The sequence below is a fragment of the Bos taurus genome, chromosome 3 (assembly GCF_002263795.3).
Source record: "Bos taurus isolate L1 Dominette 01449 registration number 42190680 breed Hereford chromosome 3, ARS-UCD2.0, whole genome shotgun sequence".
Taxonomy (NCBI): Eukaryota; Metazoa; Chordata; class Mammalia; order Artiodactyla; family Bovidae; genus Bos; species Bos taurus.
In genome coordinates this window covers 55,136,037-55,161,713 of record NC_037330.1, presented here as the reverse complement: position 1 = coordinate 55,161,713, position 25,677 = coordinate 55,136,037, and the positions used below count along the sequence as shown (strand labels likewise).

Sequence of the window (25,677 nt, the reverse complement as noted above, 5' to 3'; positions counted from 1 at the left end):
TTTATCACTTTATGATGAATTCAGAGTAATTCCTTCAAGTTATCTCTCTGCCAGTATACTAATTTATTAGCTTAGTCTAATCTGCTATTTAACCTATCCACTGAGTTTTAAATTTTGGTTCTTTCGAACTCAATCTAATTTTTGTTCTTTTGTTTTTTATTCATTAAAGTCTCTATTCCTCCTTTTATCTGTTTCTCTACATGAAATCTACTAACCTAAAAATCATTTGATTGTACTGCTATAAATCCAAAGTGTTAATTTTACTAATGGTTTCCTTGATTTTGGATTTGATCCATCTGATTTGAATGACTGCATTAAGGATATGGATGATATAAAATTTAAAGTACATTAAAAATAGGTAGGATGAGTCATGAAAGAGTTGAAATATTTTTTGAACAGTATTTTGTGACAGTGGATTTGGATTGATAGTGAAAGGAATAGGGTATAAGAAAAAAGATATAAGAAAATATAGCAGCAAAAATGTTAGATTAATTTATGTAGAATGGAGTGGCTAACTAAGCTTGTTGATTTCAGTGGTAATTAATGGTATTTCTTTTTTGTATAGATGCCTGGAGAGTCATGAATATTATTAGGAGTTTAGTTTTATGTTTAGGATTACGTTTGGTTTTTCCTTTTCCTTCCTTTTATCTCTTTACTTTCCGAACATATTAATGAATTTAAAAAGGTGCTTGTGATTAGAAGATGGATCAAACTTTGCTTCATTTTGAAAACATGGGAAAAGGTTACCTACAATTTACTTTTGGAGGAGACCTGAAGTTCATTATAATAGGAACACAAAGACTTGACTAGTGGATGAAAGTGAAACACTTGTAAATGTAAATTAATATAATGTTCCTACAGCCTTTCAGAGAACCTACTGCGACAGAGATTATCACTGAATATTTTCACTGGTTAAATAGCTGTTTATTTTCCCGAGGCTGATTTATTTCACTGTGTCAAGATTATTATTGCATTGCCTAGTATTGATTCCATTCATGATGTAATTGCTCTTATTATTTTTTAGGGTAGAGACATAATTTAATAGATGGAATAACTCATTTCAGTGTTCCAAATGGAAGAAAATTATATTTTCCAATAACTTTCACAGTTTATTGCAACTAAAATTTTCAGGAAAGGAGTAATAGTACTGTAACCTTTTTTATCAGCTGTTAGGGGGCATAGTTTATCTTCAGTTCAGTTCAGTAGCTCAGTGATATCTGACTCTTTGCAGCGCCATGGACTGCAGCACACCAGGCCTTCCTGAAGATCACCAACTCCCGGAGCCTACTTAAACTTATATTCATCGTGTCAGTGATGCCATCCAACCATCTTATACTCTGTCGTCCACTTCTCCTCCCCCTACAATCTTTCCCAGCAACAGGGTCTTTTCAAATGAGTCGGTTCTTTGCATCAGGTGGCCAAAGTATTGGGGTTTCAGTTTCACCATCAGTCCTTCCAGTGAATATTCAGGACTGATTTCCTTTAGGATGGACTGATTGGATGTCCTTGCAGTCCAAGGGACTCTCAAGTCTCCGACACAGCAGTTCAAAGGCATCAGTTCTTCGGCTCTCAGCTTTCTTTATAGTCCAGCTCTCACATCCATGCATGACTACTGGAAAAACCATAGCTTTGACTAGACAGAACTTTGTTGGTAAAGTGATGTATCTGCTTTTTAATATGCTGTCTAGGGTGGTCATGGCTTTTCTTCCAAGGAGCAAGCATCTTTTAATTTCATGGCTGCAGTCACTATCTGCAGTGATTTTGGAGCTCTCCCACCCCACCCCCCAGAAAATAAAGTCTGTCACTGTTTCCACAGTTTCCCCATCTTTTTGCCATGAAGTGATAAGGCTGGATGCCATGATCTTAGTTTTTTGAATGTTGAGTTTTAAGCCAACTTTTTCACTCTTTTCTTTCACTTTCATCAAGAGGCTCTTTAGTTCGTCTTCACTTTCCGCCATAAGGGTGGTGTCATCTCTGTATCTGAGGTTATTGATATTTCTCCTGGCAATCTCGATTCCAGCTTGTGCTTCATCCAGCCTGGCATTTCTCATGATGTACTCTGCATATAAGTTAAATAAGCAGGGTGAAAAATACAGCTTTACAGACTCCTTTTCCTGTTTGGAACCAGTCTGTTGTTACATGTCCAATTCTAACTTTCTTCCTGACTTGAATACAGATTTCTCAGGAGGCAGGTCAGCCTCATCTCTTTAAGAATTTTCCAGTTTGTTCTGATCCACACAGTCAAAGGCTTTGATGTGGTCAATAAAGCAGAAACAGATGTTTTTCTGGAACTGTCTCACTTTTTCGATGATCCAGCGGATGTTGGCGGTTTGATCTCTGTTTCCTCTGCCTTTTCTAAATCCACCTTGAACATCTGGAAGTATGTTCAACACAGTTCACAGTTCACGTATTGCTGAAGCCTGGCTTGGAGAATTTTGAGCATTACTTTGCTAGCATGTGAGACGAGTACAATTGTGTGGTAGTTTGAGCATTCTTTGGCATTGCCATTCTTTGGGATTGGAATGAAAACTGACCTTTTCCAGTCCTGTGGCCACTGCTGAGTTTTCCAGATTTGCTGGCATATTGAGTACAGGACTTTCACAGCATCATCTTTCAGGATTTGAAATAGCTCAACTGGAATTCCATCGCCTCTACTAGCTTTGTTCGTAGTGATGCTTCCTAAGGCCCACTTAACTTCACATTCCAGGATATCTGGCTCTAGATGAGTGATCACACCATCGTGGTTATCCAGGTCGTGAAGATCTTTTTTGTATAGTTCTTCTGTGTATTCTTGCCACCTCTTCTTAATATCTTCTGCTTCTGTTAGGTCCATACCATTTCTGTCCTTTATTGTGCCCATCTTTGCATGAAATGTTCCCTTGGTATCTCTGATTTTCTTGAAGAGACCTCTAGTCTTTCCCATTCTTTAGTTTTCCTCTATTTCTTTGTATTGATCACTGAAGAAGGCTTTCTTATCTCTCCATGCTGTTCTATGGAACTCTGCATTCAAATGGGTATATCTCCTTTTCTCCTTTGCTTTTAGCTTCTCTTCTTTTCTCAGCTATTTGTAAGGCCTCCTCAGACAACCATTTTGCCTTTTTGCATTTCTTTTTCTTGGGGATGGTCTTGATCACTGCCTCCTGTATAATGTCACGAACCTCCGTCCATAGTTCTTCAGGCACTCCGTCTATCAGATCTAATCCATTGAATCTATTTGTCACTTCCACTGTTTAATTGTAAGAGATTTGATTTAGGTCATGCCTGAATGGTCTAGTGGGTTTCCCTACTTTCTTCTATTTAAGTCTCAATTTGGCAATAAGGAGTTCATGATCTGAGCCACAGTCAACTCCCTGTCTTGTTTTGCTGACTGTATAGAGCTTCTCCATCTTTGACTGCAAAGAATATAATCAATCTGATTTCAGTATTGACCATCTGGTGATGGCCATGTCTAGAGTCTTCTCTTGTGTTTTTGGAAGAGGGTCTTTGCTATGATCAGCATGGTCTCTTGGCAAAATTGTGTTATTCAGTTCAGTCACTCAGTCATGTCCGACTCTTTGTGACCCCATGAACTGCAGCACGCCAGGCCTTCTGTCTGTCACCAACTCCCAGCGTCCACCCAAACTCATGTCTATTAAGTCGGTGATGCTATCCAACCATCTCATCCTCTCTCATCCCCTTCTCCTGCCCTCAATCTTTCCCAGCATCAGGGTCTTTTCTAGTGAGTGTGCTCTTTGCATCAGGTGGCTAAAGTATTGGAGTTTTGGCTTCAACATCAGTCCTTCCAATGAACACCCAGGACTGATCTCCTTTAGGATGGACTGGTTGGATCTCCTTGCAGTCCAAGGGACTCAAGAGTCTTCTCCAACACCGCAGTTCAAAAGCATCAATTCTTCGGTGCTCAGCCTTCTTCACAGTCCAACTCTCACATCCATACATGACCACTGGAAAAACCATAGCCTTGACTAGACAGACCTTTGTTGATAAGTAATGTCTCTGCTTTTTAATATGCTGAGACATTAGGTTGGTCCCAACTTTCCTTCCAAAGAGTAAGCATTGTTTAATTTCATGGCTACAATCACCGTCTGCTATAGTTTATCTTAAGTTATTGATTATATTCTATTTATCTCCTGTTCCTTTCCAAAAGGTATTTGAGCCATGTCACAACAAAAGATGGGAATAAAATATGGTTACTAAAAATCCTTTTAGGAAAGAAAGTAAACATGGTAACTCCATATGGTTTATATCTAATATCAAATTCTAGCCAGTATAGTTGCTGTGATTGAATGTCAATTTTGCCTTTGAGCTTCCTGGACTATGAATTCTCGTTGTCACAAAGAGGAAAGCATGACTTCCTTAGCAGTGATAGATTTTCCTGAATTCTGAACGAAGAATATTAAATAATTATATCATAATCAACAAATCATTAAGAAAACAAAACAGAACCACTCTGCCAGGCGTAAACTCTGCTCTCAAATTGTTCACAGTCTTTGGAGTTGTCAGATAAGAAAAGGAATACTTGTTTAAATAAAATCCACATTATCAGAGTACACAGGAGAGAGGCATTTAATCTAAATTCTAAGAGAGGGCATAGGCAGGAAATTCTTTTCCAGGAAAAAAATTATGGTAAACTTTGAGACAAAATTAAAGTTAACTAAGAAAAGAAGGGACTAGGAAGAGATAATTGAAGGAAGAAGGAAAAACAGTACATCCTAAAGGTGCAGCATGCATAGTAGCTAAGCCAGAAGAGATTGTCTTTGGCAGTTAATTTCTGTAATTTGATATGATTGGAATTTAGGGAGCAAATTGAAGTAGGAGTTGAAGTAACCCAAGGGTAACTGTGTGTGTGTGGGGGCGGGGGGTTGTTTTTGGGTTTTGGTTTGTTTTTCTTTTGTTTTTGAAGGTGATAGTCTTTGTCTGACTCTTCATGACTCCATGGACTGTAGCCCTCCAAGCTCGTTCATCCATGGACTTCTCCAGACAGAAATATTGGAGGCATGGGTTGTCATGCCTTTCCCCAAGGTATCTTCCCAACCCAGGGATCCAACCTAGGCTTCCTACGTTGCAGGCAGATTCTTTACCATTTGAGCTATCCAGGAACCCCCTTTTGTTTTTATTAGCCTTTAAATATTAGTACCACAACTTCCAAACCTGCCACAGAACTCTCTAGGGTGTCTCAGCAAACTCTCAGGAAGCTGCAGTATACTTTAAAATTTTCAAGGCAACACAGTGATACCATTTGTTGCATACCATGTGAGCTAACCAGAGTCTGTAAAACTTCAATATTAAGGTTATTCTACAACCCGTATGTACTGGCAGAATAGGTGATGAAGGTGGGGAATGTCCAATCTGATTTCAGGTTTTGAGAAATTCCAAGTTACCCAGTGTGCAGATCTTGTTAATAAGTAACTAGTTATTAAAGAATGAAATAAAAATTAATTTTTCTTTCAATGTGTATTATTTTAAAAAGATACTAAATTATTACAAGTATTGATTAAGTTATTTAGACCTTCAGATCAGATCAGATCAGTCGCTCAGTCGTGTCCGACTCTTTGCGACCCCATGAATCGCAGCACGCCAGGTCTCCCTGTCCATCACCAACTCCTGGAGTTCACTCAGACTCACGTCCGTCGAGTCAGTGATGCCATCCAGCCATCTCATCCTCTGTCTTCCCCTTCTCCTCTTGCCCCCAATCCTCCCCAGCATCAGAGTCTTTACCAATGAGTCAACTCTTCGCATGAGGTGGCCAAAGTACTGGAGTTTCAGCTTTAGCATCATTCCTTCCAAAGAACACCCAGGGCTGATCTCCTTCAGAATGGACTGGTTGGATCTCCTTGCAGTCCAAGGGACTCTCAAGAGTCTTCTCCAACACCACAGTTCAAAAGTATCAATTCTTCAGCGCTCAGCCTTCTTCACAGTCCAACTCTCACATCCATACATGACCACTGGAAAAACCATAGCCTTGACTAGATGGACCTTTGTTGGCAAAGTAATGTCTCTGCTTTTGAATATGCTATCTAGGTTGGTCATAACTTTCCTTCCAAGGAGTAAGCGTCTTTTAATTTCATGGCTGCAGTCACCATCTGTAGTGATTTTGGAGCCCAGAAAAATAAAGTCTGACACTGTTTCCCCATCTGTTTCCCATGAAGTGATGGGACCGGATGCCATGATCTTCGTTTTCTGAATGTTGAGCTTTAAGCCAACTTTTTCACTCTCTTCTTTCACTTTCATCAAGAGGCTTTTTAGTTCCTCTTCACTTTCTGCCATAAGGGTGGTGTCATCTGCCTATCTGAGGTTATTGATATTTCTCCTGGCAATCTTGATTCCAGCTTGTGTTTCTCCCAGTCCAGCATTTCTCATGATGTACTCTGTTTATAAGTTAAATAAACAGGGTGACAATATACAGCCTTGACGTACTCCTTTTCCTATTTGGAACCAGTCTGTTGTTCCATATCCAGTTCTAACTGTTGCTTCCTGACCTGCATACAAATTTCTCAGGAGGCAGATCAGGTGGTCTGGTATTCCCATCTCTTTCAGAATTTTCCACAATTTATTGTGATCCACACAGTCAAAGGCTTTGGCATAGTCAACAAAGCAGAAATAGATGTTTTTCTGGAACTCTCTTGCTTTTTCCGTAATCCAGCGGATGTTGGCAATTTGATCTCTGGTTCCTCTGCCTTTTCAAAAACCAGCTTGAACATCAGGAAGTTCACGGTTCACATATTGCTGAAGCGTGGCTTGGAGAATTTTGAGCATTACTTTACTAGCGTGTGACTACTTAATAAATGGAATTGTTAGGTATTTCTTTATACCCCTAGTCTATGGGGCATAAAGAAAAAAATTCCTGAGACACTTAAGTTCTGGATTAGTACCTAGTATTAAAGTACAGATTTGTGAAAGCAATTCATGTGGTATTTTCTAAGTCTATAAAGATAGAAGCAAAAATATCAGATATCTAGAGGAATGCAGTTAGCTTAAACTTTTTCATTTAAGAATTGTTTGCCTCAGTTTACTTTACCTAAGCTAGACAACAGAAATTTGGGATTTTCTGTTTTTATAATAATCCTTCGTATTTGATGACCAGTCAAAGGTGGATTTATAAAGTTTGGAAACTGAATAAATAGATGTTAGGACTGACATTCCATTATAAATAGTGATAAACCTAATAGACATTTTAGTCCAGATAGGAGATCACTCTGTTTGTATTTAAGGCCAGTTGGTGTAGATCACCTATTTCAAGAATTTGTAAGAGCTAAATTGTACATACAGATATGAAGTTTTATTTGTTCTCCTTTTTTTTTTTTTTTTGGTCAGAGTTTCAAAGGAGCTCTTGGCCCTAAAAGGTTAAGAACAAATTTATACATCAACTATATACTTCATTTTTGGGCTTCCCAGGTGGCACCTGTTAAAGAACCCTGCCTACCGATGCAGGAGACTTAAGAGACTCAGGTTCAATCCCTGGGTTGGGAAGATCCCCTGGAAGAAGGCTTGGAAACTCACTCGAGTATTCTTGCCTGGAGAATCTCATGGACCAAGGAAACTTACTGGTGGGCTACGGTCCATAGGGTCTCAGGGAGTTGGGCACAACTGAAGCGACTTGGCACACACATACTTCGTTTTTTGCATAGTATGTCTGTTGGCACCAGGTAAATTCATACCAAAGCCAAGACAAAATCCTGGTCTTTGCATCTGTTAACACACTATTTTGCAAAATACATGTTTTTCAGAGGTTAAGAATTAGACATAATTCTTGCACCAAGAATTTAAATAGAAATAATTTTATGGGTGTGATGAATTCTCAAAAAAATAAAAGAAAATCTTTTAATTACTTAGATCTATGGTTCAAAAGATACATAAAGGGTGAACATCTCTTCTGTGTCTTTCACAAACTTAATTCCTCGTCCCAAAGGTAAAAGTTAACTTAAAAACCAATAGTGTTATAGTATTCGAATTTAAAATAGTGAATGATGTATCAGTACAAATAGCCAGAACATGTTTTCTTGTTTTAAATATGGATTAGATGTGCTTACCTGATTTGATTTTCATTTTAAGATGAATAACTGATACTTTGTATTGTCTTAGCTTCTATCAGTAGGATATGGTTTAGACTTTTTTTTTTAGTACTTATTTTTATGTAATGTCAACCAAATTATCAATTGGAATAGTTAGCCATGAAATATATAGAGTTCTAAAATAGTTTTCCCAAGCCCTAATACTTTTAATTGCTTAACTAAAAAGTGGTCATAAGGATATAATTTTATTTTTGCAAATATTATTTTATTTTTAAGAGATTTCTTATAGAAGATAAAATAGAATTTTATCTTACCTATGGAATTTAATAATAATCTTTACTTATTAAGTGACTATATACTGGGCCAGGAATTATATTTGGAATTTCACATACGATATTTTAAATTACCATGTTACCTCTGAAAACTGCCTAATATTTATATGTTGCAGACAATTAAACTGAGTATTTGAAAGGTTAAATAACTTTCTCAACTTTCACCGTTTAGGTGCTGCTAGAATCTAATTTGGGCTTGTGGAATATCAAACATTCACTGTTTTTACAGCCCAAAGATGCCTTTGTGTGCAGATGTGTTTATTTTAATGTAAATTTGTCAGGTAATGCTATTTAGTGAGTGGGCAGAGATTTTGAAGAATTGCCTTTAGTACAATTTTATTCTTATACTGAATATTTTACTGAGCAAATAACTTTTTCTAAACTCCCACATTTGTATGTTTGTTTTTTTTCTGTAGGGCGATTCCCGAAGTCTTCCTTTTTCTGAGAATGTGAGTGCTGTTCAAAAATTAGACTTTTCAGATACAATGGTGCAACAGAAATTGGATGATATCAAGGATCGAATTAAGAGAGAAATAAGGAAAGAACTGAAAATCAAAGAAGGAGCTGAAAATCTGAGAAAAGTCACAACAGATAAAAAAAGTTTGGCTTATGTGGACAACATTTTGAAAAAATCAAATAAAAAATTAGAAGAATTACATCACAAGCTACAGGAACTAAATGCACATATTGTTGTATCAGATCCAGAAGATGTTACAGGTATTTTATTTGATGTTTATATAGTGTACTAACAAGAATGTATTATTTTACAAATAGTAAGATTTTTGCCATGTATAGTCTTTAGCCTTAACAAAAGTACAGGGGCTATATTTTCTACTACAGTTAAGGTCTTATTTATATTTTATTCAGAAGTGCATTGAGTTGATGGATGTGAAGATTAAAATATTTACTTAGAGATGAGTAATTCTGCTGTCTACTCTCTTACTCTCTGTCACTAAGACATTACTTATTTTCCATTATTTGTGTTTTGTATTGGATCAACCACATGCTCTTACCTGATTCATTCTTGTGATCAGCAACACAAGTTTGCCAGATGACTTTTTAAAGTTAAAAATGCACTGTATGACCAAGGGATATTTTTATTTTTTTGCAAATGTCGTTGTTCAAACCTGTGACCTCTGTTCTTTGTGCTCTAAGTGACTGAATTAACAACTTACGCTACCAGGCGTTTTGTTTGAAAAAGAAGAAAAACGTTTAAAAAGCCAAATATTACTTTTTTTCCTTCGGTATAGAAAATGAAAGGAAAATACAACCTATAAGTCCAGCTTAAGAGCATAATTTCTAAACATTAGAATTAACAGATGTTCATGTTGGAAATTTTTCAAATGGTACAGAAAATAAAAATAGAAAAATGACCTCTATCAAGTCTAGGCCCTCTCCCTAAAGGTACTATTGCTTTTTTGTTGTATATCCTTACAGAAAAAAAAAGTCTGTATTTGTATCAGTGTTCATCCATTTATATTTATACATTCTTTCCAAACCTTTTTACTTAACAAATCATATAAGACACATTTGATCTAATAGTTTTGTCTTTGCAAAGAAAATATTTTAAACTAGTAATTTAATGTCTATAATCCTTAGTTTATTTATTTGCAAAGACAAAGAGTGGTATATGTAGAGTGATGTATCTAGCACCATAGAAATTTTAGAAGAACCTTGTGATTAGCTAAGAAAAAATGATATAAGTAAAATTAAAGTGAAGAAAGTACATAAATTTGATTAAGATCCATAAGTTGCCAATCTTAAATGTTGTACTTCTGATATTCCATGTACTTGATAGAACTTGTTTTAATACATTCCTTTCAACATCTGGGACTTACCTTAGGGGTTTCATTTGGAGATTCAATGTAGAGATTTTAATCATGTAAGAGTAATTAAATCTTAAAAGTGAAAGAAATCATAAAGAAACCAGTCTTCTTATTTTAGAACTGAAATAATCCCAAAGATGTAAATTAGTTTGCCCAGAATTACAAAACTAGCTAAAGAACTCTTCAATCTAGTATTTTTTTATCCACGTATTCAATAATTACATTATAAATGGAAATTTGTATTATGAAATGCTTTTTTTAGCAATATCATATAAACTTGGAAATAGCCTGTTCTGTTGGAACTCTGCCGAGCTCTACATTCTTTGCCCATTACTTCTTTAGGAGAGTTCTAAAATAAGAAACTGTGCTGGAGCTTTAAACTCCATTTAGAGAAAACATTTTGCTAATCACCGAATACCAATGACTACCTTCTAATTGGAATATAAAAGTGTTTTTGCCATACAGAGAATAGCCCATTTGGTTTCCCAAGTCATTTTTAAACAACTAACTTTACTGAAGTGTATAAATTACTTATGATAAAATGCACATATTTTAAGAATATGATTTGATGTGTTTTAACAAATGTCTGTATCCAGGTAACCATCACTACAGCTAGGGATCCTGACCATCACTTCAGTGGTTCTTGTATAGTATACATAATAGTCCTGTCGATCTCTGATTCCCATGTTTGGGTTTAGGTAACCACTGGTTTGCCTACTATCACTTTAGATTAGACTTGTCTTTCCTAGAGTTTCATATGAAGAAATGACCTTATAGACCTTCTGTCAGATTTCTTTTCTACCTCAACACTCAATTTGGATATCACTGAATCCTTCCTTGACTTTCTCTGATTCTCTATTCTGCTTTGTCCACTCATTGTTGTATTATGTTGTATTACAATTTATTTTTGCACATTTTGATAGTACTTACTAAACTGTATGATGCTTGAGGACAGGACCATTGTTTTTATTCAGGTATTTTCAAGGTTTATCATAAAAGAGTGGAACATAGTAGGTGTTGTGAATATTATATCTCAAAAAAAATCCCAGTAAATAAATATATTAGTTTTTATAATTATAATAATACCAAACCATAATTTATCATGGTATTTTATTTAATAACTTGGGGAATAAAACCTTAAATAAAGTTTTATGATAAATATTTCCAGAAACTTTCTTTGCTGTTCATTTGACTTATCAGATAATTACAGGGCAGATGTTCTATGAAACATAACTTTCTAGTGTTACTTCTTAATGCTTAAGTTTGTTGCAATGAACTTGACAAGTTGGTTAAAATTTGAATGTATTAAAAAAAATAGTTCTCTTCACAAATGCCATATGCACACATCTTGGTGATGTTTGTTTTTTTTTTTGCTTTTGTTTTCATTTTCTCTTATAACTTGACTGCATTAAAATCAACAATAGCACAGGGGATTAAGGTAGTTAATCATTAATTTTTACGTCAGATTGCCATGAAATTTTATGTTTTACATCACATACTAAAGTAGACAAAATCATTTAACTTGATTAGATCTGACATAAAGAGTCAAGGACCTGGTGTTTGCTTTCAGTTCTCTAAAGTATAAGTATGTGCACATACTTACATGCAGAAGTATTTGGCTAATTCCTGTTGACTTGAGGGTATGTGAGCAGAATGAATGATTCAAGGAGATAGGGATAGAATATAAATTTGCATTGTATATATGATTGCCATGTAAGCAGTTAGGAGACCTGCTTTCAACTCACTTCTGCAATAATTAACTCCTTTAGCCATTAGTTTCTAATTTGTAAAATAAGGACATTTATCAGATAAAATTTAAGACTTTAGCCATAAAAGTCTCTGAAATGTTGCTTATTATAATGTGAAGATGATCATTTGAGACTGTTAATGTCTAAAATATATGTGTTCGTTTATTCTTGAGTAGTAAAAAGCGAATTTTTTTTATGTTCTCTTCATGTTTATGATATTATAAGCTTCCTATTCACCTTCCATATATTTATAGGATAGTCTCATGGAGTATTATTATTATTCCCACTTGGAAATGAGGCTGACTGTACTTTGTGAAAACAGTTTTGAATCTCTGTAAAGTGGATTTGTAATCTAGGTCATAGTTGATAACTAAAACTCTTAAATATTTAAGAAAGAACTGATTTTCTGAATCTTTGGAATCTTATATGTTATCCCTAAAGAAGAGGACAAGAATATTTCTCATATTTTATTAGGTATAACTAATAATTTGTATAGTTTAAATCCCTCTGTTTTTACCTTATTTCCTTCTCTTTCCCTCTTCCCATTTCCATTTTCTCTGACCCCAACATGCTTAGATTGATTTTTTGCCATTTGAGGTGGGGAATATTTTCTTTAATATGTAGAATATTCAGAAAGGCAGTATTGATTTAATATAGAACTAATAGTGTTGGAATTTTGTGTGTGGTTTTGCTTGTTTGTTTTGGCCGAAGTGCACAGTGTGCATTATCTTAGTTCCCCAACCAGGGATTGAACCCATGGCCCCTGCAGTGGAAGCACAGAGTCCTAACTATCAGACTGCCAGGAAATTCCCTGGAATTTTTTGGAATTAACTTTGGAAACTTCTCAATTTCTGAGCTGTATCTGTATCGAGGGAGCCAACTTAATAACTAAAATGTAGTTTATGAAGTCTTTCTTGAATGAGTACAAGTGAGAATTTAAATTTCTTTTTTATTATTGGCCTATCCACCTAAATGTAGCATAGAAATTATAGTTGACTTTTATGTTTATTAAAAGGTGTAGCTTGATTTATTATGCTATTTCTACATAATCCTTATTTCTGATTGAATTTCTCATTTTGAGGTAAGCATATGTTGAATTAAGTTGTGAACTTCTAAGGAAAGGATTGCCATTAGGTTGGTAACTATAATCATTAATTAACAAGTCACTTTTAATGCCTCTTTATTTTCTTGTCTTTAAAATCATGAAATTAGTTGATTCGTAGACATCTAATGTGTGAATTCTTGATGATATATTTTTTAAAGTTAATACACAGTAAAACTGATTCTTCCTGGGTCCCTCATTCAGTGAATTTTAATACACAGATAGGTTCATCTAAATACCACCACAATCAGGAAAAAGGGCAGTAGTATCCCTTTGTAGTCACACCCTCTTCCTACTCCATATCCCCTGGCAACCACTGATCTGTCCTCTGTCACTTATAGTTTGCTTTTCAAGAATATCATATAAATGCAGCCATAAAGTTTATAACCTTTTAAGTCTGACTTCTTTCACTCAGCATATTTCTGTTTGAGATTCATCTAGGTTATTGCATTTAGCACCAGTTTATTCTTTTTTACTGCTGAGTAATAGTCCATCATATAGATGTACCACAGTTTATTTATTCATTCTTCCACAGGGAACTTTAGAGTTCTTTTAAATTTTTTGGCAGTTATCAGTAAAGCTGCTATAACTGACCATTAACAGGTTTTTGTTTGAACATGTTTTCGGTCCACCTAGGTAAATACTTAGGTGTGTGATTGCTAAATCATATATTAATATGTGTGATAATACAAGAAACTGCCAAAGTGATTGTATTATTTTTCCAGAGTGGCTATATTATTTTTCATTCTCACCAGCAATATATGAGAGTTCCAATTGTACCACATCCTCTCCAGCACTTGGTATTGTTAATGTATTTTTTTAAGCAGTCTAACTGGTGTGTAGTCATTGACCATATATATTATTATAATTAGGAAGAGGAAAGAAAAAAAATGGCACCATCTTAAGCAGAATTTATGAAAGAATTGTGCATGCTGTAGGTACAGAATGTAGGCCTTTTCTACCAACAGTTAGGCAATAAGCAGTTTTTGAACATTAAGGTGTCATGTAACAGATGAAGGCAGTTATGAAATTTTAATGCCTAAGTCGCTTATTTTAAACAAAAAAAAATTACAGCCCACAATCTTGTTTCTTTTTTTCTTAATCTCAAGATCATCAACTAAGTTTTGTTTGTTTCATATCTGTATCACCTAACATCATGCCTGAGAGTAAGCAGGTCCTCATTACCTGTTTGTTGAATAATCAAAATGAGTTATCTTTTAAGTCTATATATTAAAAGCAGTCTTTGAGCTGAAGATTGATCAAAGACTGCCAAACTCATAGCTTTGTGCTTCTCCCTGATCTTAAGTTGCATTGGATTTGTTGTTAAAAAAGCCCCATTTTCCCATCTCCTATGTGGGTTAGCTAGGGTGTAGTCTAGATGTTTCTGCCACATGCCAGATCAGCCTCAGAGCTCAGAAGGATTTATAGCTACTCAGTGGTTCTATCAGAGAAGGCAATGACACCCCACTCCAGTACTCTTGCCTGGAAAATCCCATGGATGGAGGAGCCTGCTAGGAGGCAGTCCAAGGGGTCGCACAGAGTCGGACACAACTGAGCAACTTCACTTAAACTTTTCACTTTCTTTTTTTTTTTGACCTGGTGAACAAAGAAACTTTAGTTGCTCAGTCATGTCCGACTCTTTGTGACCCCATGGACTGTAGCCTACCAGGCTTCTCCGTCCATGGGATTTTCCAGGCAAGAGTACTGGAGTGGGTTGCCATTTCCTTCTCCATCATTTTTCACTTTCATGCATGGGAAGCCTGGTGGGCTGCTGTCTATGGGGTTGCACAAAGTCGGACATGACTGAAGTGACTTAGCTTAGCAGCAATGGTTCTATCCAGCTTCCCTGGTGGTTTAGCCAGTAAAAAATCCACCTGCAATGTGGGAGACCTGGATTTGAACCCTGGGCTGGGAAGATGCCCTGGAGGAAGGCATAGCAACTATAAAATTCTTGACTGGAGAATCCCCATGGACAGAGGAGCCTGGCAGGCTACAGTCCATGGGATAGCAAAGAGTCACACATGACTAAGTGACTAAACACAGCACAGCACAGTGGTTCCATCATTTCATAGACATTTTTTCCATATGTTTTGACTCTAAACTTCAGTCGTCAGTTTTGTTTTCACACTTGGGGCCCAGTTACTGACTTTTATAAATTAGCTCTGGGCCTTCTCAGTACTTCATTCCTTTTTAGTGCTGAATAGTATTCCATTATATGAATATACCATGTTTTCCTTAGTTATTCACCAGCTGATGAGACATCTGGGTTGTTTCCACAGTTGAGCTTTTATAGATATTGCTGATACGAACATTCACATACAACTTTTATATAAACTTATCTTTATGAAGGTATTTAACTTTTCTAGAGCATTTTATTTCTTCATGTGGATTTAAGTTACCAGCTGGTGCCATTTCTTCTCAGTCTGAAAGACTTTTAATATTTCTTGTAAGAAAGTTCAGATAGCAATAAATTCCCACTATCTTTGTTTAACTGGTAATTATTTCGCCTTCATTTTTGAAGGATAGTTTTGCTAGATATAGAATTGTTGGTTAACGGTTTTTCCATCTAGGACTTTGGCTGTGTCATCCCACTTCTGGTGGTCCTTTATCCTTTCATATGAGGAGTCTGATATTCGTAGTTATTGTTCTGTATGTAGTGAGTCTTTTTCCTCTTGCTGCTTTCAAGATTTTCCTCTTTGTTTTCAGTTTTTAATGCTTTGACTATGATGAGCTTTGGTGTGAATTTCTTTTGTATTTATCTTGAGCTTCATAGGTGTGTAGATTAATGGTTTTCATCAAATTATGAAAGTTTCTGGCTTTCATACATTTTCCTTTCCTTTTTCTGTTGCTGGTATTTCTGCTTAATTAAAAAGCATCACTACGAACAAAGCTAGCAGAAGTAATGGAATTCCAGTTGAGCTATTTCAAATCCTGAAAGATGATGCTGTGAGTGCAGCACTCAATATGCCAGCAAATTTGGAAAACTCAGCAGTGGCCACAGGACTGGAAAAAGTCAGTTTTCATTCCAATCCGAAAGAAAGGAAATGCCAAAGAATGCTCAAACTACCGCACAGTTGCAGTCATCTCACACGCTAGTAAAGTAATGCTCAAAATTCTTCAAGCCAGGCTTCAGCAATACGTGAACTGTGAACTTCCAGATGTTCAAGCTCTTTTTAGAAAAGGCAGAGGAACCAGAGATCAAATTGCCAACATCCACTGGATCATGGAAAAAGCAAGAGAGTTCCAGAAAAACATCTATTTCTGCTTTATTGACTATGCCAAAGCCTTTGACTGTGTGGATCACCACAAACTGTGGAAAATTCTTCAAGAGATGGGCATACCAGACCACCTGATCTGCTTCTTGAGAAACCTATATGCAGGTCAGGAAGCAACAGTTAGAGCTGGACATGGAACAACAGACTGGTTCCAAATAGGAAAAGGAGTCCATCAAGGCTGTATATTGTCACCCTGCTTATTTAACTTATATACAGAGTACATCATGAAAAACACTTGGCTGGAAGAAGCACAAGCTGGAATCAAGATTGCCAGGAGAACTATCAATAACCTCAGATATGCAGATGACACCACCCTTAGGTAGAAAGTGAAGAAGAACTAAAAAGCCTCTTGATGAAAGTGAAAGAGGAGAGTAAAAATGTTGCCTTAAAGCTCAACATTCAGAAAACGAAGATCATGGCCTCTGGTCCCATCACTTCATGGGAAATAGATGGGGAAACAGTGGAAAGTGTCAGACTTTATGTTTTTGGGCTCCAAAATCACTGCAGATGGTGATTGCAGCCATGAAATTAAAAGACGCTTACTCCTTGGAAGGAAAGTTATGAGCAACCTAGATAGCATATTCAAAAGCAGAGACATTACTTTGCCAACAAAGGTCCATCTAGTCAAGGCTATGGTTTTTCCAGTGGTCATGTATCGATGTGAGAGTTGGACTATGAAGAAAGCTGAGCACCGAAGAATTGATGCTTTTGAACTGTGGTGTTGGAGAAGATTCTTGAGAGTCCCTTGGACTCCAAGGAGATCCAGCCAGTCCATTCTAAAGGAGATCAGTCCTGGGTGTTCATTGGAAGGAATGATGCTAAAGCTGAAACTCCAGTACTTTGGCTATCTCATGCAAAGAGTTGACTCATTGGAAAAGACTGATGCTGGGAGGGATTGAGGGCAGGAGGAGAAGGGGACGACAGAGGATGAGATGGCTGGTAAGGCATCACTGACTCGATGGACATGAGTTTGAGTGAACTCCAGGAGTTGGTAATGGACAGGGAGGCCTGGCGTGCTGCGATTCATGGGGTCCCAAAGAGTTGGACTTGACTGAGCAACTGAACTGTACTGAAAAAGTATAATATTCTTATCTTATTTTTATACTTAAGCTTGGTTTGTTGGGGTTTTTCCCTGTGACAGCATATCATAGTCACAGACAATGATGGGTTAGATGTTACGCTCAAATGCTTTGGGTCAGATAATCTTATACCCTTTGCTGGTAGGAATGCAAAAACAGTACAGTCACTTGGGAAGACAGGTTTGTTTTTGTTTTTTTTTAATTGGAGTATAGTTGCTGTACACTGCTGTGTCATTTTCTGCTATACAGCAAACTAAATCAGCCATACATATATACTCCTTTTTTTGGATTTCCCTTCTAGTCAGGTCATCGCAGACACCAAGTAGAGTTCCCTGTGATATACAGTAGGTTCTCATTACTTATACATTTTATACATAGTAATGTGTACGTATCAATCCTGATTTCCCAATGCATCGCACTCCCCCACTTCCCGTTGGTATCCATTAATTTTTTTTATACATCTGTCTCTTTGTTTCTGCTTTGCAAATAAGATTCCACACATATGTGTTAACATTATTTTTCTTTCTGACTTACTTCACTCTGTATGACGTCTATGTGTTCATGTACATCTCTGCAAATGACATAATCTTTTCCCTTTAAATGGCCAAGTAATATTCCATTGTATGTATGTACCACATCTTCTGTATCCATTCCTCTGTTGATGGACATTTAGGTTACTTCCATGTCCTGGCTATTGTAAGTAGTGCTTCAGTGAGCATTGGGGTGCATGTACCTTTTTGAATTATAGTTTTCTCTGGGTATATGCCCCGGAGTGGGATTGCTAGATCATGTGGTTCTTCTGTTTTTAGTTTTTGAGGACTTTCCATACTGTTCTCCATAGTGGCTGTATCAGTTTACATTCCTACCAGTAGTGTAAGAGGGTCCCTTTTCTCCGCACTCTCTCCAGCATTTATTGTTTGTAGATTTTTTTAATGATGGCCAGGTATATCACCAGTGTCAGGTGATATACCTCATTGTAGTTTTGATTTCCATTTCTCTAATAATGAATGATGTTGAGCATCTTTTCATGTGTTAGCCATCTGTATCTTTGTCTTCTTTGGAGAAATGTCTAGGTCTTCTGCCCATTTTTTGATTGGGTTGTTTGTTTTTTTGAAATTGACCTGCATGAGCTGCTTGTATATTTTGGAAATCAATCCTCTGTCAGATGCTTTGTTTGCAACTATTTTCTTCCATTCTGAGGGTTATCTTTTTGTCTTATTTATGGTTTTCTTTGCTGTGTTCAAAATTCTCCAAGCCAGGCTTCAACAGTACATGAAATGTGAACTTCCACATGTTCAAGCTCATTTTAGAAAAGGCAGAGGAATCAGAGATCCAGTTGCCAACATCCACTGGATCATTGAAAAAGCAAGAGAGTTCCAGAAAAACATCTATTTCTGCTTTATTGACTATGCCAAAGCCTTTGACTGTGTGGATCACCACAAACTGTGGAAAATTCTTCAAGAGATGGGAATGTCAGACCACCTGACCTGCCTCTTGAGAAATCTGAATGCAAGTCAGGAAGCAATAGTTAGTACTGGACATAGAACAACAGACTGGTTCCAAATAGGAAAAGGAGTCCGTCAAGGCTGTATATTGTCACCCTGCTTATTTAACTTCTATGCAGAGTACATCATGAGAAACGCTGGGTTGGAAAAAGCACAAGCTGGAATCAAGATTGCAGGAGAACTATCAATAACCTCAGATATGCAGATGACACCACCCTTATGGCAGAAAGTGAAGAGGAACTAAAGAGTCTCTTGATGAAAGTCAAAGAGGAGAGTGAAAAGTTGGCTTAAAGCTCAACCTTCAGAAAACGAAGATCATGGCATCTGGTCCCATCACTTCATGGCACATAGGTGGGGAAACAGTGGAAGGAGTGTCAGAGTTTATTTTTTTGGGCTCCAAAATCACTGCAGATGGTGATTGCAGCCATGAAATTAAGAGACGCTTACTCCTTGGAAGAAAAGTTATGAGCAACCTAGACAGGATATTAAAAAGCAGAGACATTAGTTTGCTGACAAAGGTCCATCTAGTCAAAACTATGGTTTTTCCAGTGTAATGTATGAATGTGAGAGTTGAACTATAAAGAAAGCTGAGTGCTGAAGAATTGATGCTTTAGAACTGTGGTATTGGAGAAGACTCTTGAGAATCCCTTGGACTGCAAGGAGATCCAGCCAGTCCATTCCAAAGGAAATCAGTCCAGAATATTCATTGGAAGAACTGATGTTGAAGCTAAAACTCCAATACTTTGGCCACCTGATGTGAAGAACTGACTCATTTAAAAAGACTCTGATGCTGGGAAAGATTGAAGGTGGTTGGAGAAGGGGATGACAAAGGATGAGATGGTTGGATGGCATCACTGACTCAATGGACATGAGTTTGAGTAAACTCCGGGAGTTATTGTTGGACTGGGAGGCCTGGCGTGCTGCAGTCCGTGGGGTTGCAAAGAATCAGACACAACTGAGCAACTGAACTGAACTGAACTTGGCTGTGCAAAAGATTTTAAGTTTAGTTATGTCCCATTTATTTTTGTTACTCTAAAAGGTGTGTCAAAAAAGATGTTGCTGAAATTTATGTCAAAGTGTGTTGTGCTTATTTTTTCTCTTAAGAGTTTTACAGGATCTGACCTGTAACCCACAATCCTATCCATGCTGTTTTTGTAAAATACTAAGAAAGTTCAATTAAAGGTTGTAGTAGTTATAAATTATTTCAGCAAAATTACTTCAGTTGAGTGACATCTGACAAAGGTCACCCTGAGTACACAGAAATCGTGATTAAGATCCATTAATAACTAATGAGCATTTATTATAATCTGGACAGTTTCCAGATGACTGTATAAGGTAAGCATATCTGTTTAAACAAGAAAGCTGCATCTGGAGGGAAATAACACAGTTAACATAATTGTAACACAGGTCAAGAATCTGGAGCAGCTTATTTTAAAAATCAGTGTATAAGTAAAAACCAAAATGTTGACCAGTGAATAGTAACTGAGAGACATAGATTGTCTTTGTGAGAGTGGTAAATAAATAGGAAGATAGTGCTTCAGTATATTACTGCCTTTATTAATTTAGATTTGGCTAGATTTACTTCAATTATATTCAATTATATTTCCTCTTATTTAAAAAAAATTAAATAGTTTTGTTCCCTAAACAGACATCCTGGCTATACAAGACAACATTATGAATATTGAGCATTGGGAGTCAGCTAGGTGTGAAGACCATAGTTTATATAATCCAAGGTCTCATCCCGGCTGGGCCATCATGTATTTATGTGGTTGTATACCACTTGTAGTGGTACAGTCTCTCCAGGCCTTGTTTCTCATTCATAAAACAGAGAAAATACAGACTATTTATGCTCTTTCTATGGTGTTTGGTGAACAGGGGTTTTAATAGCCTAAGAAAAGGTCAAGTATGAGGCATTTAATTGTTGTTCTTTAGTAACTAAGTCATGTCCAACTCTGCAACCCCATGGACTGTAGCTTGCCAGGCTCCTCTGTCCATGGGATTTCCCAGGCAATAATATTGGAGTGGGTTGCCATTTCCTTCTCCTGGGGGATCTTCCCAACCCGGAGATCGAATCTGTGTCTCTTGCATTGCAGGCCAATTCTTTACCACTGAGCCACCAGGAAAGTCCATGAGACATTTAAGCTTTTCTGAATCTGAACATGAAACCTGTATTGGCATGTAAGTAAAATCTGAGGAAACTTTCCTGAGGCTGGGAAGTAAAGATTCAGTTACAATACTAACCTCCAAGAAAATCAAGGAAACAGTTTAAGGCTGAGCCTTAGTTAGAAGTCTTCTATGGATGAGGACTGCTCCTGTGTTCTAGAACTCTTAACTCATTTTGAAAGCCAACCGCTCAGTTGTGGATTTAGAGAAAATACTAAAAGCACCAGAAACAGTATATCTGTTGCTCTGCACATTGTTGGGGAAACTACTAGCAAATTCCATTTTTACTCATCTTTCTGCCCTTGGAAAATGTTATCCCTAAGGAGAATAACACGAATAATTAGAGAATTGGAAAAAACATATACTTCTGGTTCATTGACTAAGCTAAAGCCTTTGAATGTGTGGATCACAACAAACTGGAATATTCTTCAGGAGATGGGGATAGTAGACCACCTTACCTGCCTCCTGAGAAACCTGTATACAGGACAAGAAGCAACAGTTAGAACTGGACATGGAACAATGGACTGGTTCAAAATTGGGCAAGGAGTACGTCAAGGCTGTATTAATGTCACCCTGCTTATTTAACTTATATGCAGAGTACATCATCCGAAATGCTGGGCTAGATGAATCACAAGCTAGAATCACAATTGCTGGAGAAATATCAACAACCTCAGATATGCAGATGATACCACTTTAATGGCAGAAAGGGAAGAGGAACTAAGGAACCTCTTGATGAAAGTGAAAGAGGAGAGTGAAAAAGTTGGCTTAAAACTCAACATTCAGAAAACTAAGATCATGGCCTCCAGTCCCATCACTTCATGGCAAATAGATGGGGAAACAATGGAAAAAGTGACAGACATTTTTTTCTTGGGCTCCAAAATCACTGCAGATGGTGACTGCAGCCATGAAATTAAAAGACGCTTGCTCCTTGGAAGAATAGGTATGTCAAACCTAGACTGTTTTAAAAAGCAGAGATGTCGCTTTGCTGACAAAGACCCATATAGTCAAAGCAACGGTTTTTCCAGCAGTCAAGTATGGATGTAAGAATTGGACCGTAAAGAAGACTGAGTGCTGAAGAATTGAACTGTGGTGCTGGAGAAGACTCTTGAGAGTCCTTGGACAGCAAGGAAAGCAAACCAGTCAATCCTAAAAGAAATCAACCCTGAATATACCCATTGGAAGGACTGATGCTGAAGCTGAAGCTCAAATACTTTGGCCACATGATGCAAAGAACTGACTCATTGGAAAAGACCCTGATGCCTGGAAAAATTGACGGCAAGAGGAGAAGGGTGTGACAGAGGATGATGATGTTGGATGGCATCACTGACTCAATGGACATGAGTTTGAGCAAACTCAGGGAGATAGTGGTGGACAGAGTGGCCTAGTGTGCTGCTGTCCATGGGGTTGCAAAGAGTTGGACGCCATTTGGCAGCTGAACAGCAACAAGGAGCTTTTAACCATGTCGTATTTTCTGCTGACTTCTAGAGTGGTATTTCAAACCAAGATGGATTTTCTGGGCTTCATCTGAGAATTTATAGCCTTATTACCTTTTGGATAATTACCTGAATATAGGTATTATCCTACTGAGTTTGCCTTTTGTCATGTTTAAAGTTGAACTCTTCTTTTCTGGAACACTGCCTCTAAATCTTTCCCTTTTGTTTTCTGCCTTGTTAATGGCATGGGCCCCATAATCTATAAATGAAATCTGACATTTACTATAGATTTCTTTCTCTCTTTTTTACTTTCAGGCTTCAGTGTAAGTCATTTCACCAAGCCTGTAGATTCTACCTGTGACACAGGTCTCGAATTTGTATTCTCAATCCTCACTGCTAAAGCCTCCAAGTTCAGGTTTAATCCAACCTAAACAGTGCTACCAGTAATTTTTACTTAGTATTCAGTTTTGATCCTGTTACTTTCTTGCTTTAAATCTCTCAATGACTTTCCATTCTTTACAGAATAGAGTACAAATTTGTAGCATTACAGAGATACCCTTCATATAATCTGGGCTCTGTCTCTTACTTCAATTCTGACGCTGTTCCTCCTAAATCTAATTTTCCCATCTCCTCCTACCATTTATATTTGCTTTCTCTCTCTCTTTTTTTTTAATCTTTCTTCACAAGTGTTTGGGGTGTTTGTGTGTTTGTATGTGTGTGTGTATTGGTAGAATCTAGGTGGTGGGAATATGGGTGCTCACTACACAATTCTTTGAATTCTTCAGTATACTTGAAAATGTTAATGTATGCACACATATACTATTTAGAAATGGACACGCATACCCCTTTATGTACGTTTATAGACTGTATCTTCTAAGCTGTCTGAGAAAAGGAATTTTTTTCTCAAGTCCTTTGCACAATACCTGAATATTTATGATGTAACCATTTCCCTGTGTTAAATTCCCTTTGTTCGAAATATCTAGGGTGGTTTCTCTTTGTCAACTAGACTCTTAGTGGTATACCTTCTTTCCATACCATATAAGAAATTTAGAATAATTTCAGTCTACTTAACTCCACTTATGTGCTGTCATCGTTCATATTCTAGTTCTATCATTGTATCTTCAATTCCATAAATTAGATTAATTGTTATTTTATATAGTCATTGTTGGTTTACATTTATTTTCTTTGTACATCATTTCCTCATGCTTCTCAGACCTTCCTTCATTTTGTTTCTTTTTCTTCTTAAAGGTATAGACTTTAGAAAGATATTTTCTCTGGTATATCATTCTAGGTTGGAATTTAATTGCTATCAATAGCTGTAAACTATTATTTTATGTCTTCTGGATTGCCCTGTAGTTGAATAGGCAGCTACCAGTCTAATACTTAAACTGTGCTGATATTCTGCCCTTTCTCCCTAGATGTTTTTAACAAGCTATTTGTCTACAGTGTTCTGTATAATGGTATAGGTTTCCTTTCATTTGATCTGCTTGGGATTTGTTGGGTTCCTGAATCTGAGATTTGTGTGTTTCATTGATTGTGAGAAGTGCTTAGCCCCTCTCCAATATTGCTCCTCCTCTATTCTCTCTTCTCTTTCATTTTGTTGCTCTAACTAGACGAATAGTAATTTCTTCAAGTCTTTGCTCATTTCTGTAATAATTTCTTTCTGCGTGTCCAGTTTGCTCTTGACCACGTATATTATATTTCTAATTCTGCTGTCCATCTATCTATATACATATATATATATATATATATTTTTACTACTACAATTTATGCTTAGTTTTGTTAATCTTTGACAGTCTCTTGCTTTAGTCATTCTTTTGATACGTTTTTAATTTAACTTTACCTATAAAATATACTTTTTCACATTTTGTGCAACATAATGACAACAAATGAAATCTTTGCTATGCTACTCCTAGTTTTTTCCTCACTCGTGGTGAATTTCTTTTTCTGCCTGTACTTTGTGATTTCTAATTGTTGTACATTTTCACTGGAACTTTACCTGTGGGAATTATTTTAGTGCCTGGATTTAAAGTGCCTTCTTTCAAAAAGGATTTGAATTTGTTTCTGTAAGATGCCTGAAAGCATTAATCTGAAGCCAATTAAAATCAATGCTTAGTTTTGGCAGGGTTGCATAGATAGTATGGTTTCCTGTGTCAAACCTGTATGAGAGCAATAGGAATTTTGTTTTTTGTTTTTTAAAGAATATCTATTTCCCTTCCCCCTAGTCACCCCAAGCCAAAGGCAAGTCAATAAATTCAGCTGTTATGGATGACAACTTTGAGGTTCCTGTCTTTAATCATGTTTTTCCTGATCTGACTACTTTGTAAGAGTCCTTAGGCCTTTTCTTGAACTCTTATTAAAATCCAAGCTTTCCTTTATTAGGATGATGAGAACCCAATAAGTACTTTTGTTCAGAAAAGCAAAACCATTCTCAGAAGCACAAAGGTACAAATGTCTACTTATATCTGTCCTGGAATTCTGTCACATGCATCATGAATGCACTGCCTCCTCCCTAGCCCCCAAGTGCAAGTAAGTCTGAGAAATCTTGCTTTTTTGTTTTTATATTCCCCTTAAGCTGCCTCTTATTTTAAGCATGAAAGAAGGAGATTACACATGGAGTATTAAGTTAGTCAACCTACCTTGTCAGGTACTTAAAGACTTCAAATATTTGCTAGCTAATTTATTTGAGGTGTTTTGTAGCACTGTGATTTTTTTTATAACTGTTATCTCTTCTAGAGTTATTTTTGTGGAATTATAATTTCCTAGAATGTTTTCCAAAGCTATCACACACACAAAAAAACAGTTACAGGCCAATATCACTGATGAATATAGACACTAAAATCCTCAATAAAATACTAGCAAACCAAATCCAGCAATACATTAAAAGAATCATACACAACGATCAAGTGGGATTTAGCCTAGGGAAGCAAGGGTTTTTCAGTATTCACAAGTCAATCAGTGTGATACACAACATTAACAAATTGGAGAAAAAAACTGTATGATCATCTCAATGGAAGCAGAAAAGACTTTTAATAAAATTCAACATCCTTTTATGATAAAAATTCTCCAGAAAATGAGTATAGAGAGAACATACTTAAACATAGTAAAGGCTATATATGGCAGTCCCAGAGCTAACATCATACTCAGTGGTGAAAAGTAGAAAGCACTTCCTCCAAGATCAGAAATAAGTCAAGATTCTCACCGC

The 25,677-nt window shown here is 36.7% G+C and overlaps 1 protein-coding gene across 3 annotated transcripts in view; it reads left to right on the top strand.

The window, feature by feature from the left end:
• The window catches only part of PKN2 (protein kinase N2), a 145,739-nt gene that overhangs the window by 39,226 nt on the left and 80,836 nt on the right, over positions 1–25,677 (top strand). For 2 of the 3 annotated variants that reach the window (XM_010803303.4, NM_001193242.1), the window contains exon 2: positions 8,758–9,058. In XM_010803303.4, the coding sequence (XP_010801605.1) occupies positions 8,758–9,058 (301 nt within the window). The remainder of the gene's footprint in view (positions 1–8,757; positions 9,059–25,677) is intronic. The other variant, XM_024988972.2, reaches the window with a different exon arrangement.